This window comes from Chelmon rostratus, chromosome 5 (assembly GCF_017976325.1).
Source record: "Chelmon rostratus isolate fCheRos1 chromosome 5, fCheRos1.pri, whole genome shotgun sequence".
In the NCBI taxonomy this organism is placed as follows: domain Eukaryota; kingdom Metazoa; phylum Chordata; class Actinopteri; order Chaetodontiformes; family Chaetodontidae; genus Chelmon; species Chelmon rostratus.
This window is the reverse complement of record NC_055662.1, coordinates 25573650-25591079: the sequence shown is the minus strand read 5'-3', so window position 1 is coordinate 25591079 and position 17430 is coordinate 25573650. Positions and strand designations below refer to the sequence as shown.

Here is a 17430-nt window from a genome sequence, read left to right as displayed (position 1 = left end):
AAAGTGGGTTATCTGGAAAAGTCCAGATAACAGGTTGATTCATTAGTGATTAGCAATTTCCATGACAGTTTCAATCCGAGACTGAATATTTCGGAAGTATGACTGGCGCATTAAAATCAACTATTTTATTATGAAGAAACACCCTGCAGCAAAGTGAGATTTGCACAATGCACGTCTTGCATTCTGTGACACGTCTGTAACACAAGTTTGATTTTAAAATATCTGATGACGCGTCTACATGTGAGTATATGGATCTAAAGTACGTTAATACATTTGGAGAGGTGAAAAAAGCGAAGCTAAAAAAAAATGTGAAATGGAGAAAAACGATTGAGGTGAAAATAATGGAGGCAGACTGACTTTAAAACGCACTGGAAATACCGTTTTTTTTGCAGGTTTTTCTAAGTCGTTTAATACGTTTGCAGGTCGGATCATTTGTAAATCAACGTAGAAAGATTTAACTGAAGGATGTGGGAAAGTAAAATCTGATTTTTCGTGTGAAAATGAAACCTATGCATTAGAGGTGAATTCCCCAGCTGTTGCCTCATTCCAGGAAACTGATTGAAGAGCGCATACTGAGTGTGTGTATACGTCTGAGTTCCTGTTAGACCTCTGAAAATCCCTGAAGGTTTTCTGTTATTTCAAACTTTTCTAAAATGCATGCAGACCGTGCTCGGCCTATCTGAGAGAAGTGATATGACAACACGGCTTGTTTATTCGTTTTATTATGAAGAATGTCTGTGCGTTACAATAGACTCTGGAAAAACAATCATGAATAATGCAGTGAGTACATGATGCCCGTTTCTATTCATGATTAATTCATTTTTCCTTTTTTCAACTGACCTAAAAGCTTAAACGAGCAAAATTTTGCTCCACGATAAAAACAGTGAACTCGTGTAAATCCTGCTGTCAAACTGTTCAAATGAAATGTCACCGATAACTGCATCCACTTCTCCTCATTACGGCATCAGAATACCACATATCACTTATTAGAGATCATGTTGTGCACTCAAAATCAACCTCAGACCAGCGAGATCCCCCCCAAAAAAGTTAAATATGTTGAAATGTTGAAGTAATCTGACTCAGATGAGAAAGGATTTGAAATGAAAACAGCTGTTATGCACTCACAGAATCGTTTTAAGCGTTCCGCCACCAAAGCCTTTTTAATCAAGACCGTCCAGAGCACAGCAAACATGATCCGTTTCGTGTTTTTTTTTTAAATATTCACTTCAACCACAGTCAGATCAGCACTAAACACGGTTTGAAATTCACACAGGATGTAAGTTCGATCACGTAAAAAAAAGGAAAATTCAGTCTGCCGGTAAAGAAAGGCAAAAACAAGGCAGAAGGTTTTACTGCAGCCGGTACCGCCATCTTTGATTCTTTTTTCCTGAAATGTACAGGAGCATTTGCTACAAGTGACAACAAAATTATACCTGAAATAGAACTGAAGTCACTCTGTAAGGAATGCTAACAAGAAGTGCTATTAATGCTCACAATTGAATTTAAGACATAACAAAGGCTGATACTGTACTGCATCACATTTACAGGTAAGGGATGTATCGTTTGGGGGGAGTGGAGGGAGTTTTGGTCGGCCGATGGCTCTTCACAAATCCCTAAACTACGCCATCATTTGCTTACAACATCAACGATTTAATGGAATTGCTTTCTTGAAATGTGGAGAGATTTCAAAAGCTTCTGGCCCACGATCACCATCCGCTCATTGGTCCACGATGTGGAGGGTCGTTTGCTCCGTTCCAGCCTGATCAGCTCACTTGTGTGCGAGGTCTGACTTTGCTGTGTGTTGTTTTACTGCAGAGGTCCTTTGCCAGCGCTGCCAGTGTGATAATCTGGGGCGGTGGGGTGGGAGAGGTGCGCCGGGCTAGATGAGCTCCACGTAATTGGCTGGGAACATTCCAAAATGGCCGTCTGGGCCGTAACCTCGCCACCAGCCCTCGTCTATCATCTCGATCCCGGTGATGATTTCGTCGGGATCGAACGAGATCTCCGTGTCGTCGGCTGAGGAAGAGGAGCAGCGTCTCGTGAACGTCAGCAAACTGACTGTTTGATGGGCATTTTGAAACATTACAAGGTTGGAACTTTAAGCAAAAAAAAAAAAAAAAAAAAAAGAGCAACTACTTAAAGAGAAAAGCGAGTAACACCTGATTTACACCCGGTATTAGAATGGGGTCTGTATCTGGATACGTCATCCAGACAATAAACGATCCCGCCTTTGTGTTTACAGCTGGTATTTTTTCACGCGTTCTCGTTATCCTCATTGAAATCAGATCTCTGTCCTCCAGAGCAAAACCTGCATGTGGGTAATTTTGGGCTGGCGGCAAACAGCCCAGACTCCCTGAGAAAATCAGTTTTTTGAGCTGTTGAATTGGGGGAAACTTCATGTACTTGGTGAAACACTGTGTACAACAAATTCTCTTATTATTTGTCCCTGCTTCTATTCAACAAATGTAATACATTAACTTATTCCTTTCTTTGTATAAAAACTATGCTGTGAGTTTGTCCCGGTGCTGCAGCACCTGCATGCCGGCTTCTCTCTGGGTTGATAAACGATATGGTTTGTTAACAGCAGATCAGCTGCACAGATGAGTGCAGCGCAGGCCGTCACACACGGCTTTTTCTTACTGGATCTCATTCGTTTCCCAGCTGTATTGCTTTCATTTTTCACTCAGTTCCGTTGAATAAAGCATCTTGTGGTGTCATGGCACAGAATAGATGTATAATCCGTGATTAGAGGTGTGTCTCTTTCAGCCGTCTCGATTGCTCGCTCTCTAATTTTGAACAATACATTCGATTTCCCGTCAGCCAAAACACCTTTATCGATGTTATGTTGCGTAATGACGCCAGCATGTTGTACGGACGCATTTACACCTACCAAGATCCCGACACAATGCGAGCCAGACTAGCTCCAGATGTCGTCAGGCAGATCTGATCACATTCCGATTATGACGCATTTACACCTTGCATTAACATCTGTTTTTCTTTATCCAGACAACGTGTGGGGATACTGAAACCATTTTAATCCCAAGCTAAACAGGGCGTTGGGTTGCTCTTTAAAACTAGCGTCAGTCAGTTTACTGTTATGGTGTCGTGATCAAAAAAACTCACCGGCCTGGTAGTCATACAAGGCTCTGGCACAGATTCCTCTGTCTGAGGCCTCCTCAGCAGTCACCTCATAGGAGTTACTCTCCTCCATCTGGGAACGGAATAAGGTTAAGTTGTGTTTCAGAATTGTTCATGACGGAAAAAACAGTCATAGCATTTCCTGCTTAATTTGAGTAAACAACTACCTGGGCCGGCTCTTCATAAGCCGTCTCTTGGACGTAGGAGTTGGCAGCTGGTGCTTCCTCTGAAAAGAGAGATTACAATCAGATTGACTGTGTGTGACGCTTCTCTCTACCAGCAGGTGGCAGCAGTTGATCCTGACAGCACGGTTTGGCTGGAGGGAATAATATGTGCTCAAAACAATTTACAACAACATATTCTAAGAAGCAGATGGGAGGGGTGGGAAGCTGGTGTGTAGAGGGTTAACCACTGAGGCTGGTATTGTGTGAAATGGGCCCCACCTTTCGGCTGCTCCTGGGGAGGCGTCTCCTGCTCATCATACTCACACCTGGACTGTCCGTCATCTACATCGGGCTCTTATTGCCAAAAAACACAAGCACAGACATGCATGTACACAGAGGAGCACGTTCACAAGTCCACACAGGCTGAAAACCACCACCAGACGTGAGGCCATTCTTGGCACGTCCCACTTATGAAGTAACAAAACACTGATCTGGAAGGTTCTTCAGAAAGAACGCTGAATGGAAGCATGACTCACGATGAAATTCATGATTATACGGAATATGAGGATGATGACACAATGAGAAATGAAGCATGCAGCTTTTAGTTCAGTGTGAGACTGTCACCCAATAAGTTGCGTATGCATGTTGTGCATGTACCACTGTGTGTGTGTGTGTGTGTGTGTGTGTGTGTGTGTGTGTCTGTGTGTGTCTGTGTGTCTGTGTGTCTGTGTGTCTGTGTGTGCGAGCTCACACCTGTGGCACGGACAGGAGAGGCGGAGCCTGCTGGCACAGGAGAAGCTTGGCGCTGAGGTGAGCTGGCTCGCTCACTTTCATACACTGGCTTAGACAGAAAAGGGCTTTGCAGACGCCCTGAGCAGAGACACACATGGAACCCCCAAAACATGCCATCAAAAATGGACGAGAGAGAAATCAAGGTGCAGACAGGTTGAGCAGAAGAAGAGAGGACACCATGATTGAGACAGTGTTAAGTATGAATATGAGACCAGTAGACAGTTTGATGGAAAGTTAAAGCCCTGAAAAAGACAATATCCTCTGGAAAAATCACAGATTTGTACCTACCGCTGCCTGAGAGAGCTTTGCAGTAGCGCAGGTGAAGCAGTGACATTTAAAGCAAACAGCTTTGTATGGAGAGGTGACAGTGTATTCAGGGGTGATACCTGGCTGGGGGCTAGCAGGGGCAGCAGACGGGACGTCTGAGTCACTGGGAGTTATTCCTCTCTCTCTCTGCTTGAACATCTCTCTGGGGTTTGAAGCACGCTGAGAGATGAGAGACGCCGCCTCCTAGAAACAGAAAACAAAGAGGCCGTAGAATAAGATGATGCAGCAACAGCTTACTAATAATGTAGAGGCAAAACGCAGACAGAGCAGACGGATGTCTGAGGAAGAGAGAGGACAGATCATGCAGTAAAGACCGGAAGAGGGGACGCTGAGCTTCAAAGGGTTCACATTCGGTTAGTAAGAGAAATTATTCTGAGATGAAAGAGGAAAGTAGTTTGGCCGGAGGAGAGCACTTTCAGGAAGGGGAACTCACGTTGGCCTTTTCCACAGATTCACCTCTCTTGACCGCTTTCTTCTGGGCCTCCTGGTTCTCCTCCTGCTCCTCCTGATATCAATGTTGGCAATGCTGACATTAGCTACCTTCCTGACTTGCACTGCCTCAGCTTATTCAACCATCGGCATCCTCACAGAAAAGGTAACACTCGATATGAAAGCAGACTTCACAGCACGTCTCCGTCAGGTTACCTCACAGCTGACTTTAAGTGTGATCCTGTCAGATGACGGGACAGCGAGACACTCACCCAACGTTTCTCCTTCTCTTTACTCTCGGCTTCCTGCTGCTGCTGGTATTTCCTATAGAACAAGTGATGAGTGAGAAGAAGGAGGAAACTGAACCTTTAAACGGGTGCGACTGCAAACCGGTCTTAAGCAGTGTGCATTTGCTTCAGTCGCTACCTACTTTTGCTGCTCGATTAGAGTGGCCCTCTCCTTGTCCCTTTTGTCCCTCTGCACTGCCTCCTTGGCCTCCCGGTCTTTCCTGTCTTTCTCCAGCTGCTGGCGCTCCTCCTCTGCCTTGCGCCGCTCCTCCTGCCGGCGTTTCTCCTCTTCTTTCTAGAAGCCGCACAGACCAGCGAAGTCAGCGTTGCTTTGGTTATTGTGCGAATGCTCCTGCCATTAAGAAGCTTGATTTCACTGTAGTTTGCTGAAGAAAACTGCAAGGCGCCACCACCGTGTGGGTGCATCTGTGACAGGTATGGTGATGAGCCAAAAGTCCAGACTACGGTTACATGCACGACGGATGAAAACTGCCTGCCTTGTAGTTTTACACAAGGTAACTAGCTGAATATTTGTCAAATGTTTCAAAAGTGCTAACTTTGGCAATATTGTGGTGAGTTCTTGCAATTTCAACGAGTCAATGACTCAAAAAAGATCTTGCATAAAAATAAATTTTTTTGAAAGAGTTGCTCATCACGCTGTCACAGAGGTGAAGTTGGAGTCAGCATTAGCTTGGTATATGTTCAGACGGCTACCTCTGCCTGAGCCCAGAAGGTGTCTTTGTTGGTCTTTCTGATTTCTGACATCGCGTTGGTCTTCTGGTACACTGAACCCTACGAGAAGAAAAGACTGTTTAATATGATGCGGAAACATTTTACAATCCTGATTCCAAAAAAGCTGGGACGGCGTTTCAGGGTTGTACATAACACTTAGCACTATTTATGAAAACTAATCCATCTCAAATCTTTGTTACTTCTTGTTATTCAGTCGTTATTCATTGAAAAGATAAAAAATAAAGCATTTAGCTTCTCTCTAACTGATGTTCATATTTTAACACAGGATGTGCCTGATTTATACAGAGACAGTTGTTTTGATCTTATAACAACTACCAATATGAACCAATGGTTGTAGAAAAAAAGGTAAGAGACAAAGAGACGAAAAGAGACTAAATTCAGTGTGGTTGCGTTGGTCTTATAGTCAGCATTTTCCATTTTTTCTGCTTTGGAGAGTTTGTGTGTGAATGGAAGGCCATAACAAAAAGGAAAAAAACCACAAACATGTTAAATGCATCCACGTTCTGAGATTAAGGAGCCTCGTAAAGCTCTTGCCCTCCTCTCTGCTTATCTTTCTAGCATGAAAGCCAAACAAACAGGAACTGCATGCGCTGCATACCACGGGACCCTGCGGACCGCTGTCCTGGAAGCGGCTGGAAGCTTCTTTGTGGAAGCTGTAGTTCGCTCCGGAGGCTTTAGCCACCTTTTGCATGATCACCTCAGGTTCAACATCCTCCTCTGCTCTGGCGTTTATTGTGACATGGGCCCCCTGGAACAGCGTGAAATAAAAGTTCATTCTAATGCTCAGACATACAGGGAAACATCTACAGTTGTTCGTGCATCACCCAGTAGTCTGTCACCAATCCAACAAAGCTCTTGCATTAATCCAACAATGCCTGCAGCGGGCTGTATAGTATTTCAAGTCTTGCTCAAAGCCATCATTAACATGCAATTTAAACACACATATATCTTCCTCTGTCAGCATAAAAAGTCTGCAGTAGACATGAAAATGCATATTTAAGCTGCACTGAAAAATAAGTGCAGTGTTACCTTAAGAAAATTGGCCATGGAGCTGACGTGATTTGCACATATTCCTTTCCTGGCATCCTTCACCCCTTCTCCGGTCTGAAACACAAAGGATTATTCTAAAAGCTCAAGGATGGCCACCTCAGAGAGGGCGAACAATGAAAACAGTTAAGCGCAGCACAAACCCAGTTGATGAGGACATATTTAGGCAGACCAGAATTTGGATCCTGGACCCGGCAGAAAGCGTACATCACTTTTCCACTGTTCAGTTCCTCAACTAGCTCCTCCAGTCCTCCATCTGATACATAAACATTGTGGAAAAGTCAAATGGTTACTGTGGTTGGTTGTGTAACTGCGGACATTTTTCCCTTTTCAAATGATGGGGTGAGAAAGCAGAGGCACGCAATCCTTTTGTGCTGATATTCCAGTGCTGCAGCTGTGTGCTGACAATGAAATTCCTGCACACATTTGATAACATCTTGTTGAGATCATATAAACTTGATAACAATATCTACTCACCCCCTTTTTCTGCCAGGCGGATATCATTACTGTTTCCCTCGTAGGTGAACAAGGCCCTGTGGAAAACAGAACATTAAGAAACTAAAACAGTGGCTAAAGACCGACGGAGTTTGTTGCAGAAGATGATGTGCACCATTTCACACTCAACAAAACAATGGATGTTTTGTAAACTGACTTTAAGCAACCTTCACCCTCTAAAAGGATACATTTCACAGGAGAAGTTGGTTTTAGAAGAAGTTTAATCCCATTTTAATCAGCCGTGTCGGTAACTTTTACAGGTTGTGTTCCCCCGCACCAGTAAAGACTCCACTGACTTTTCCTAATATATAAAATGTCCAATAAAAATAACTAAGGATTAGCAGCTCTATACAAAGTCAATCCCTATTAATACTGTGCCATTTCCTGCAGGAAAGGCACATTTTACCATCTTTTCTCTGTTAGCCTGCATTAGCATGGAGGCATTTAAAGAAGTCTTTGCTTTCGTGATCTGGGTCTGGCCAAACTGATTTTTTGGGTTAAATATGTCTGAAAGTATTTTTTATAGGGACTGAATAGCAAGAAAATACAGGAAAATTATATAAATAAAACATTATGCTGACATGCACTTATGAGAGTGGCTTTAACTGTGTCAGGTTTCAGTAAATTGGATGCTTGTTTAGGAAAGTCTATACATTAATCTATGGACATTTTCTAGCCTTTAATGTTATATTACTGTACTCGGTAGCAATTGGCAGCTATTAGGAAATGATGCATGGCTAAAACTACCGAGTTGATTTCCAGAAAGTTAATCTGCAACTATTTTTTATAGTCGATTAATCATTTCTGTCATTTCTCAAGTGAAGAAATTAGAAAAATCTGTGGTGCCAGCTTCTCAAACATGCAGATTTAATGCTTTTCTTGGTTGTATATGATAGCAAACTGAATATCTTTGGGTTTTGGACTGTTGGTTAGTCAAAGCCAGACTTTTAATGATGTCACCCTCGATTCTGGGAAACGGTGACGGGTATTTTTCATTATTTTCTGACATTTTATAGTCAAAACAAGTAACCAGTTAATAGAGAAAATAATCTGCATATTAATAGACTGATTTACAGCCCTAATTCAATGGTGCAAAGAGAAGACTAAACTATGACTGTAAATAATATCTACACCATTCTGTTCCATTTAATAGAAAACTATAGGTGTACAAAGGGGGATCATCATTTGGCTCTCAAACATATAAGATCGGCTTGTATCATTGTTGTGTGATATGCTCTAACATGTTACAGTAATAATTAAGTCCCGACCTGGGGTGTCAATTTCAGACCAGTATATGTTAATGTTTGCAAAAAATAAAAATAGTGGAGCACCAGCTCACTGTGAGATTCAGTGGTCTTATAAAAGCATTTGCTTTGAGGGCTTTAGTGCATACTTTAGTGCAACTGACACTGAAACTAGTCGATGAACGATCACTTCTTTATTCCATCCTGACATCTGTACACTTAGCTGCCAGCACCGTTTCAGACATATTTACAGTAACTGCGAGTTGTGGTGTTTTCTAGGCGGTGGCAGACTAACGTTAACCGCCTCGAACAGAGACTGAGTGGGTGCGGGCCAGCAGGAGTCCCCTGGCGATTCCTCTTTGGGATTAATTCATTCAGGTCATCATTAAACACTGGAGCTGCCATCAACAGGTCTCGTTTTAACCTCAATGCGAGCACAGGCACTCCTGTAACGTTAGGTAACGCAAAGAGGAACTCCTTGGTTCAGACTTTCACACACTGCTCATATTTAACTTTTGATATCTCACCAGGAAGTGGGTGAGGCGACGAGCGATTTATTCATCTGATTCTTTGACAGACAAGAGACTTTTAAAAAATGGATGCTATACATAGAGAATACGTGTTTAACGTCTGCGTGTTAGTGTTAATGTGCCTAGCTAATTAACGATGTTACTAGCTGTTCAGTTAGCTCATCTTTATCGTGAATACACGTCCGACCGGGAATAAATGTGAGAAAGCTGAACTCCCATGCAAACAACGGCGATTTTAGCTTCAGTTACAGCTGGTTTAACATACAGAAGGTCTGCTGTAGTTAACAAAGTGCCATTAAGTCACTGGTTAAGTTTAACTAACGTTTCCTAACGTTAACTTACTTGACGACTGGCTCAATGCTAGCCAACACTGATGTTAACATAATGCCTCGTACAGGGGGCTAACACTCATTTAAAAAAAAGCTGCTCCTTACCAGTTGGTATTGGATTTTTCATCTACCACTTCTTTAAAAGCAGCTGTTAATGCAGGGCCATTTTTGCTGAGGTTAACTGCCATCGTTATGCTGAGTACAGCTAGCCAGCTAGCTATCCGGGATGCGCCCTTCCTACACGGGAGGAGTGGCGATGATGCTGACTTTCAGTTGCACAGGAAGCTAGTTTAGCTAGTGGCTACGTTCAGCCATGGCTACCTGCATATGGAGCAGTGGGACACCCCGGAAGCGCGGAGCTACTTTGCAGGTTTAGGGTGTTCCGAACTCAGCGATTAACCTGCGCAATGCAGTTTACGATTAATTAATTAAGATGCTCTAAATTCACACTTTAGAAAAGAGAGACAACAGCAGAGATCGTTAATCTGCGCAAAGATTGATGTCTGCACCGCATAACCCTCGCATGCCGTGTAATTAAACAAACGCACCCAAGAGTACAGTTCTCACAGCTGAGAGAAGCTATTCACGTACATTTACAGCAACTTTTTACAAAACTTCTATTGACTTTACGTGGAAAACAAAATCAGCTATAGTATATATGTATACATTTTCATAATCTCTGCTGGCTTCCCATATTTCTAGTTATTTGGAGGAACCCACTCATTCTTTAATACCATGCACAGCTGGTTTTGGCCCATACTGCTTCTATTACTTTGCAAAGAAACACAAAAATGACTGCAGACAACAGTAAACCAAGATGAGCTTTATTCATATGTTATGACACGGTCAATAGTTATCTTGTGTAGGCTATGTGAAGACATGTGGACGATCATGGTGGCAGTTCAAGCACACATATTCCAAATTTTAAGATGCATGAAGGCTGGTCCTGCATTGAGAGAAAGCCAGGCCGAAATTTTCAACAAAAATATTGGTGCTGTTCAAGCAGGATTTCATGTCTACTGAAGAAATTAATGACCCATTGAGGGGATACAGCCCTGATAGCAAATTTACAGTTTATGACAACGTTCTCTCTCTATATATACACACACAAAATGAGGGTTAAGGCTAAAATTTTAGTCAGAGGTGTTAGGCAGATGAATTGTAACGAAATCCCTGATATCTGGATAATGGCTGTGAGAAGGTTCTCCAGAGTGCAAAGCATGCCAAGCTGCCTATATAAACTCTATTGAGCACACTGGACAAAGGAAGTCAATGTCACTCACATGATGAATCGAGGCTGCATCCAATCGTACAGTTGGAAGATACTCAGCTTTCAGCTTTTGAATAAATAAATAGCCAGATTAACAAACAACAATGCACACAAAGTTTGAACTAGTACTATTACACACAAATCATTTTCAATTGTGGTCGAGCAGTAAAAAAAAAAAAAAAAAAAAAGACTTCCACTGCATTTAGAGGATATATTCTCAAAACCTTTTAGTATATACTGTATTTCAGGACAACTTGTTTTGACTATTTTCTCTACAGCAGCTAATTATGAAAATCTATATTTGGTGCCTAAACTGTGGTGTTAATTCTACAATCAAAGCTTCTAAAATTTTCATGCTTTACTATGGACCTTTCTGGATGAATCCACTCAATAATGCCTCAATAGCAAAACTTATTCTCCTTTTTAACATCAAATAATTCCCTTTATATTGGCAGCATCAGCACATTATGAGCCAAAATAGAAAAGAAAAAAGAAATCCTAACTACTTTATCCAACAGTCACAATGGATTATATTAAAACTAATATTACATTATGACACATCACAATCATGTTCAATTCTGGTGACATGAATGAAAAAAAACTGCCTAAAACTAAAGCTTTCAAAGATACAATACAAAAGGTCACAAACGAATCACCCAGATAAACTATTTTACTGTCAGTGTGGATTATAAATCCCAAAACAAAACAAACCTTTGTAGACCCCATCATGAATATGAACATAAAGAGATACTGACGTACATAACATCACCTGATCTTTAAAGCAGATTAAACAGTCATGGCAAGTTACCGTATTTATTCACCTCAAGTAACAATGCACACGACTTAATGACAAGCTTCTGCAAAATGTCAAATCTGTTTAATTCCCATTTTGAGTGTAAGTGACACCGGCTGTAACCAAAGGCCATTTCATTTTAGAAAAACAGTAGCATGTACATGTTTAACAGCATCATTTAAAAGCTGTTAACATCCAAGTATTGTTCGAAAATAAATGGTGATGGTGATGAGAGGAACCGGAGAGGGACAAAGAAAAAAACCCTCTCTGTGACAAAATGACAGTACTTCTGGGACAGCATACTTTTGTGCAACACAGGACATCTGGGCCTATATGCATACAGAACTTCAGGAGTGCTGATCTGTGGTTGATCATTTTGTCTCTTAAGGAAGCGTGTTTCTTTTAGGTGACAAACCAGTGAACTCAGATATATACCATTTTTTTTATAAGCCTGATGATATGAGCCCTGCTCATTTTTCTCACCATGGGTCACTGCATGTAAAGGCTGATGATTTGGTTAGATACCTGAGTAACTGTACTGAGGAGGTGGCATACAGCTAAGCTATAGGCCAAAGAGTAGCTATGGTCATAGCTACACAACAAGTAACAAGTCAAACAACAGTAGTATTTTGTGCACTATGGACACCAGCCATGGGTGTTTGCTTCTACAGGATATAAGGGCAATGACAGCATGTGTGAGAAAAATGGAAGTTGACATTCACCCTATGGAGCCCCACACTAGTGGGGCAAGGGCCCGCTGGCTCCTAACAGCAGTTCTCCAGTGTCCTCAAAACCACCAAATACTGTTGCAAATTAAAATGCAGTGGGTGTTAGAGACCAATGATTCTTTACATCTTTCACATTGTTGCGGGGTAGTATGTGCCAACAGATCAGCTGCTGGTAATGGCACTGCACCATTTTGTGTTGGACAGGGAACATTCTGCCTCAATTGCACATATACCGAAAATAACAACACAGAAAGGCCACTAAATACATGGAAATACAGTAATAACAAGACATCCAGTGGGACACAGTACCTCTGAAATGAAGGGAGAGCCAATCTCCTAAATAAATCAAACCTTTTGCTTCTGAGTAGCACGATGATAATGAATCATAGACAGTGAAAATGATGCGTAATAGCAACAATGATAGTGATAATCACAATAGCAGGAGTAACAGTTTAAAGTCTGAGTGTGGCGGTATGGACTGTGAAGAGTTTCCGGTATTCCATATGGGAGTGCTTTAAGGAGCCCATCAGGTCCTGCTCAACAGATCCATACAACTCATGAAGGACAGCACATGGTAGCAGCTCAGCACATGGAAAGCCACTGTACCTCACTGTATCTCTTCCTCCTCCAAAAGATGGGCTGCTGTCTAGTTTTTTCCACTGTTGCTCATTTGCCTCAAGTTACAAATCAATCGTGTTTCTTTTGTTCTCATTTGTATTTTGATCTCCCTGGTATTCTCACATTGCATACTTCTGTGTCCAATCTCTTGCTAATTTGTTGTACCTGTAAAACACATGCAAAGTTTGGAAAAGGTTTCAGGTGAACTCGCAAAGTAAGAACTTCAGAGAATCAGATTTGTGCCAATAATATCAAACAAACTGTTTAAACGTCACACAAAAAATAAGAATAAGTCATCTCAAAAGTAAAACTTATAAGCTGCAAACAATCGGTCTGTTTTTGATAACATGTCCTTTTGTTTCCAGTTTGATCTGCTGTTTTCTCAGTGATCAGACTTTTTTTTCTCGCTGATCAGGCTTTTTTAGTTTGTTTGCAAATGATAAGTTTTACTTTTGAGATGACTTTTTTTTGCTTTAGTGACTTTTATTCTCTCAAATTCTTATTTCTTGGTTTGACATCTAAAAAGTTTTGTTTGATATTATTGTCACAAATCCAATTTCATAGAACTCAAAAATAATGAGTCAGTATGAGCAAAGCTGAGTGTGTGATAAATCTCATTCATGTTTGACACTCACTTTTCCCTGTCAGCCTTGTATGTATGGGCAATCTCTGGTACCAGTGGGTCGTCCGGGTTTGGATCACAAAGAAGAGAGCAGATAGACAATAATACTGTGGAAGAATGGATCACAAAGTATTTAGATTAGGCTCTCGAGGTGACAATAAGAGGAGATTTACTGTCTATGGCCTTGAGGAATAAAAGGCACTCGTCTTAATTTGGACGGACAGACAGACTTCTAACAGCCAAGAGTGATTTTCTCATCTTTAGATAGTCATCACAATAGGGCCTAGTCATATTGATAAAACACAGTATCAATATATACATAAACAAATACCTTAAAATGTAACCGACTGTATCTATGCCTAGACAATATTTTTGTTAAGCTCTAATACTTGGATTGTAATGATGAAATACTTGATACTGGATTCCATTAGGTTTGACTTGACAAGCCTTTTCATATGTTAACATGACACCTGATGTCATTGACCTGATTTGACATAGTATTTCACATTCAGTCTCAAAACCTGACTTGAGTCTCAAGGTTGAAGACGCCTGGAGAAAGTTGAACTGAGTAAATAGATAGAATGTGTCAACATTGCTTTTGCACATGGTACAAACCTGCTCTGCAGGCCTTGAATGAGAAAAGAAGCAATGCCAGAAAGAAAAGGTCAAGGCTACGTGATCAGTGGTCCATTACAATATGGCTAGAAATTCAATTTTCTGACATGTACTGTATTTTAGCAGTAGTGAGCCCAGGACTTCAGAGTACAAATGAAAGGTAACAAATATTGAGACATTTAGTAGTCCAAAAGATAATGAAAGTTATGATTCTAGCAGAAAATGTAACATTCTTTGGACAAAACAGCAACTCTATATTCAGGTTTCATCTTCAGGATTGATCATCTCATGCAGCTGCAGTGACGTATTTGGATTTATTCTTTCTGAATCTGTTTATGCAGCCAAATTTGTGTGTTTTATTGAGAATATTTTTTCTTCTCCACATGTAGATGCTGAAGGTTTTCACCTTGGACAGATTGAGCTGACTTGTAAAACTTAGGTGGAGTTAATAATAGTAATATTGTTTCCATTACATTTACCTATGACAGAATCAGGACCCTCGTAGTGTGCATGCTGTGTAATACAGCCCTGTTTTAATAAATAAAAAATGTAAATAAACTAGCATAAATCTTGTATAATCCCTCACCTTTTGATACTGTGAGTGCAGGTGACCATTGTGATCTCAGTATGTCCAGACAAATACTCCCATTGCTGTTGATATTAGGGTGGTAAATTTTTGTTGTGAATGCAACCTGTGACAGAAGAGGAAGAGAAGTAAAATAAATCAATGAGGAGTAAGTAAAAGTGAGTTGAATATGTGCTTAATTAGGTGACACACAAGGCAGATCCTCACTCACTTTGGGTGGTTTGAAGGGGTAATCTGTCGGGAAGTGAATGGTGAGGAAAAACACTCCACTCTGATATGGGCTGTCACTCTACAGAAATAAGAATAGAAACAAGATAAGTTTGTTGACAGCTGTTGTCATTGCTTCTGCTGCTTATTTCAAACATATTTCAATTGAGTTAATATACAGTTTCACTTACCGGACCCATTATTGTTGCCTGCCAATGAAACACTGGAGGAAAAAATAATAATGTCTTGAGTTTGAACATTTGGATGCAAACTCCTGACACACAATGGCAAACTCTAATGATGTAATCAAATGATGTAAAAGTGTTCAGCTGTACACTGATGAAGCAACTTTCTGACTACTTACGATCATCTCCAACTGGTCCGGCAGAGCACTGAGCAGGAGGGTCCCTCTGCAGGTCTGTCAGTTCCTAAAAGCAAGACAATCACAATGAAACAGGCTTGAATTTACTGGTCAGTTACGATGTTGTAACAACTGTCCTCTTTGCAAGGAAATCACATACATTTTAAAATGGGTTTACAAACAGAAGGGTTGTTTTAATATTTATATTGGGTACATATGCACAGGAAAATATGGGTATCAAAACAACAGGGCAAAGGATTGTGTGTCAACATGGTGGATGATGGATGAATTGGATGTATTTTGAAATAACTTCCACATATTCTGAGGGATTGAGAGAGAAATCTAGCATTAGCGCTTCATCTTTGAAACTTCACTGGAGCTTAATTCAAAGAATGTCTGGTTTCGTGTAAAGTGTAAAGATAACTTCTAGGGGGTTTGGGAGCTATTATTACAATCAGCCTTTTCAGTGGCAGCCATGTTTGCTTTAAAGTCATGATCCAGGGCTGTTAATGTGTAAATGGTGGTTACAGGACAGATGACTTCCTAAATATTTTAGTCATTGCTTAAATTTAACTCATGGATGTTGACTACAAAGGCAACAACGCTCAACAGAAAGAAACAAATATGTTCTAGAACAAGAACCAAGGCGGGGGCAGAAACCAGTATGTTCAGTTGTTGTCACTACACCAATGATGTATGTGACCGCTGTGGCCAAACCTCATTACATACTACTCTGCACAGACAGCAAAACAACAGATGGTTAAATAGAAATTAAGCCCGTTATTTAACTTCTCTTGAAAGGAAGCGTATCTATTCTGTTATATAAATACACACCGTGGCCTGCTCCAGTGGCCCATTTACCATTCCATATATGGCAAGGCTGACACTAGGGTTCAATTTTGGCAACCAGCAAGCAGCTGTCATTCAGCGACTAAACACATCGACAGCCATACTGTTAGTGACCAACCACAAGGATAAAGGCGACTGACAAGCTAAGAATTTAAAAGCAAATCCTGTACTGTTTACCACTCAAGCCAAAACACCTACTATCGTTAGCTTCCTGCTAGCGCAGCGATGCATTGCCAAATGCTTCGTTTGCCCTGCTAGTCAGCTTGCTACGTTTACTTAACTACTGACAATAGACAAAGTGTCAGAAGGAAAAATGAAAAATTAAACACAAACAAAACGTAATGTCGCTGTTTGAGAGGTTAAATTGACGTTACTGATAGCTAACGTTACTATAGCAATGCACCAACAGGGCCACCAGTGGTTAGCTCGTCTTTGTCTGTGAATAATTTTAAAAAGGAGCAAGAAAAGCAAGCAAGTATAGCTAAGCTGAGTAACAGAAAAGGTTACACACTGATCTTCACAGAGCGTCCCACTCCAAGAGAAATATGTCTATTAGAAGGTATGGTTAGCACACGAAAGAAAAAAAAACACACACTCACCTTCTGAATTCTTTTCAACGCCATTGCATCAATGGCTCTGCTAGGTAGCCTGTCAGCTAACAGTTAGCACTTCACACATACAATTTGGCTTCTGTGGCCACGTACTTCCAAATCTCACTTTACGTATAATCACAAAATCACGCCGAACATATAACAGGCTTGAAGCTTTTGGTTTCTAGTCCAACCTATGCGAGAAACTGTATTTTAAATTTAGATTTTTCTACAGCTACTGAACAACCGAGATATTTTGCTCTCTCCCCTCATCCCTACTCCTCTCCGTGCCTGGCGATCCGTTTTTGGTAATATCGCGAGAGTTTCTTGACAAATCGTGAATTGACATTTAGAGCTTCCATTGTTGTAGTCCAGAATACATCTTTACATATACATTTTTTTCCCACCTTTTTTGATACAAAAATCCAAATAATATGGCTTTCAATTATTGGTGCATATAATCATAATACGTATTTCTACAAAACAAGTGCATGTGACTTTTTTTTATCAAAATGAAATTTTATCACGTTATGTGAACCAAATCTCTGCATTGTGATTCCAAGAAATCGTTGGACACCTACTTACATTTTGGCTGTAGCTACTAGTTCTGTCCCTTATGTTTGCCGCTTTATCACACGCTGCCTTAGATCAAGATG

The 17430-nt window shown here is 40.9% G+C and overlaps 2 protein-coding genes across 3 annotated transcripts; both read right to left on the bottom strand.

Moving 5' to 3' along the window:
* Positions 1–704: 704 nt before the first annotated feature.
* dbnlb (drebrin-like b) lies at positions 705–9777 on the bottom strand. 2 transcript variants are annotated; one of them, XM_041936737.1, is made up of 15 exons: positions 9641–9777; positions 7415–7470; positions 7081–7193; positions 6920–6994; positions 6489–6638; positions 5852–5929; positions 5281–5432; positions 5123–5174; positions 4855–4926; positions 4481–4604; positions 4056–4172; positions 3582–3656; positions 3306–3364; positions 3124–3211; positions 705–2016 (listed from the first exon to the last, which is right to left on the bottom strand). In XM_041936737.1, exons 1-15 carry the CDS (start codon positions 9721–9723, stop codon positions 1880–1882), a joined length of 1431 nt encoding a protein of 476 aa, XP_041792671.1. In that variant the 5' UTR covers positions 9724–9777; the 3' UTR covers positions 705–1879. The 2 variants fall into 2 exon arrangements, with proteins under 2 accessions (XP_041792671.1, XP_041792672.1); XM_041936738.1 differs by lacking the exon at positions 4056–4172.
* Positions 9778–10338: 561 nt separating this feature from the next.
* Positions 10339–17060, bottom strand: ube2d4 (ubiquitin-conjugating enzyme E2D 4 (putative)). Its single transcript, XM_041936914.1, has 7 exons — positions 16784–17060; positions 15339–15402; positions 15166–15197; positions 14979–15056; positions 14768–14873; positions 13580–13673; positions 10339–13109 (listed from the first exon to the last, which is right to left on the bottom strand). Exons 1-7 carry the CDS (start codon positions 16805–16807, stop codon positions 13064–13066), a joined length of 444 nt encoding a protein of 147 aa, XP_041792848.1. The 5' UTR covers positions 16808–17060; the 3' UTR covers positions 10339–13063.
* Positions 17061–17430: the final 370 nt, after the last annotated feature.

What these genes read in the sequence shown, in the direction of transcription:
- dbnlb (XM_041936737.1), bottom strand. Translation starts at nt 9,723, where the DNA reads ATGGCAGTTAACCTCAGCAAAAATGGCCCTGCATTAACAGCTGCTTTT. An exon ending in GCGGTCCGCAGGGTCCCGTG is followed by an intron (nt 5,930 to 6,488) that starts GTATGCAGCGCA and finishes TTCTTCTCGTAG; the next exon opens with GGTTCAGTGTACCAGAAGAC. An exon ending in CTTATGAAGAGCCGGCCCAG is followed by an intron (nt 3,212 to 3,305) that starts GTAGTTGTTTAC and finishes TTCCGTTCCCAG; the next exon opens with ATGGAGGAGAGTAACTCCTA.
- ube2d4 (XM_041936914.1), bottom strand. Translation starts at nt 16,807, where the DNA reads ATGGCGTTGAAAAGAATTCAGAAG. An exon ending in CGTTGAAAAGAATTCAGAAG is followed by an intron (nt 15,403 to 16,783) that starts GTGAGTGTGTGT and finishes TCTTGCTTTTAG; the next exon opens with GAACTGACAGACCTGCAGAG. An exon ending in ACCCCTTCAAACCACCCAAA is followed by an intron (nt 14,874 to 14,978) that starts GTGAGTGAGGAT and finishes CTTCTGTCACAG; the next exon opens with GTTGCATTCACAACAAAAAT.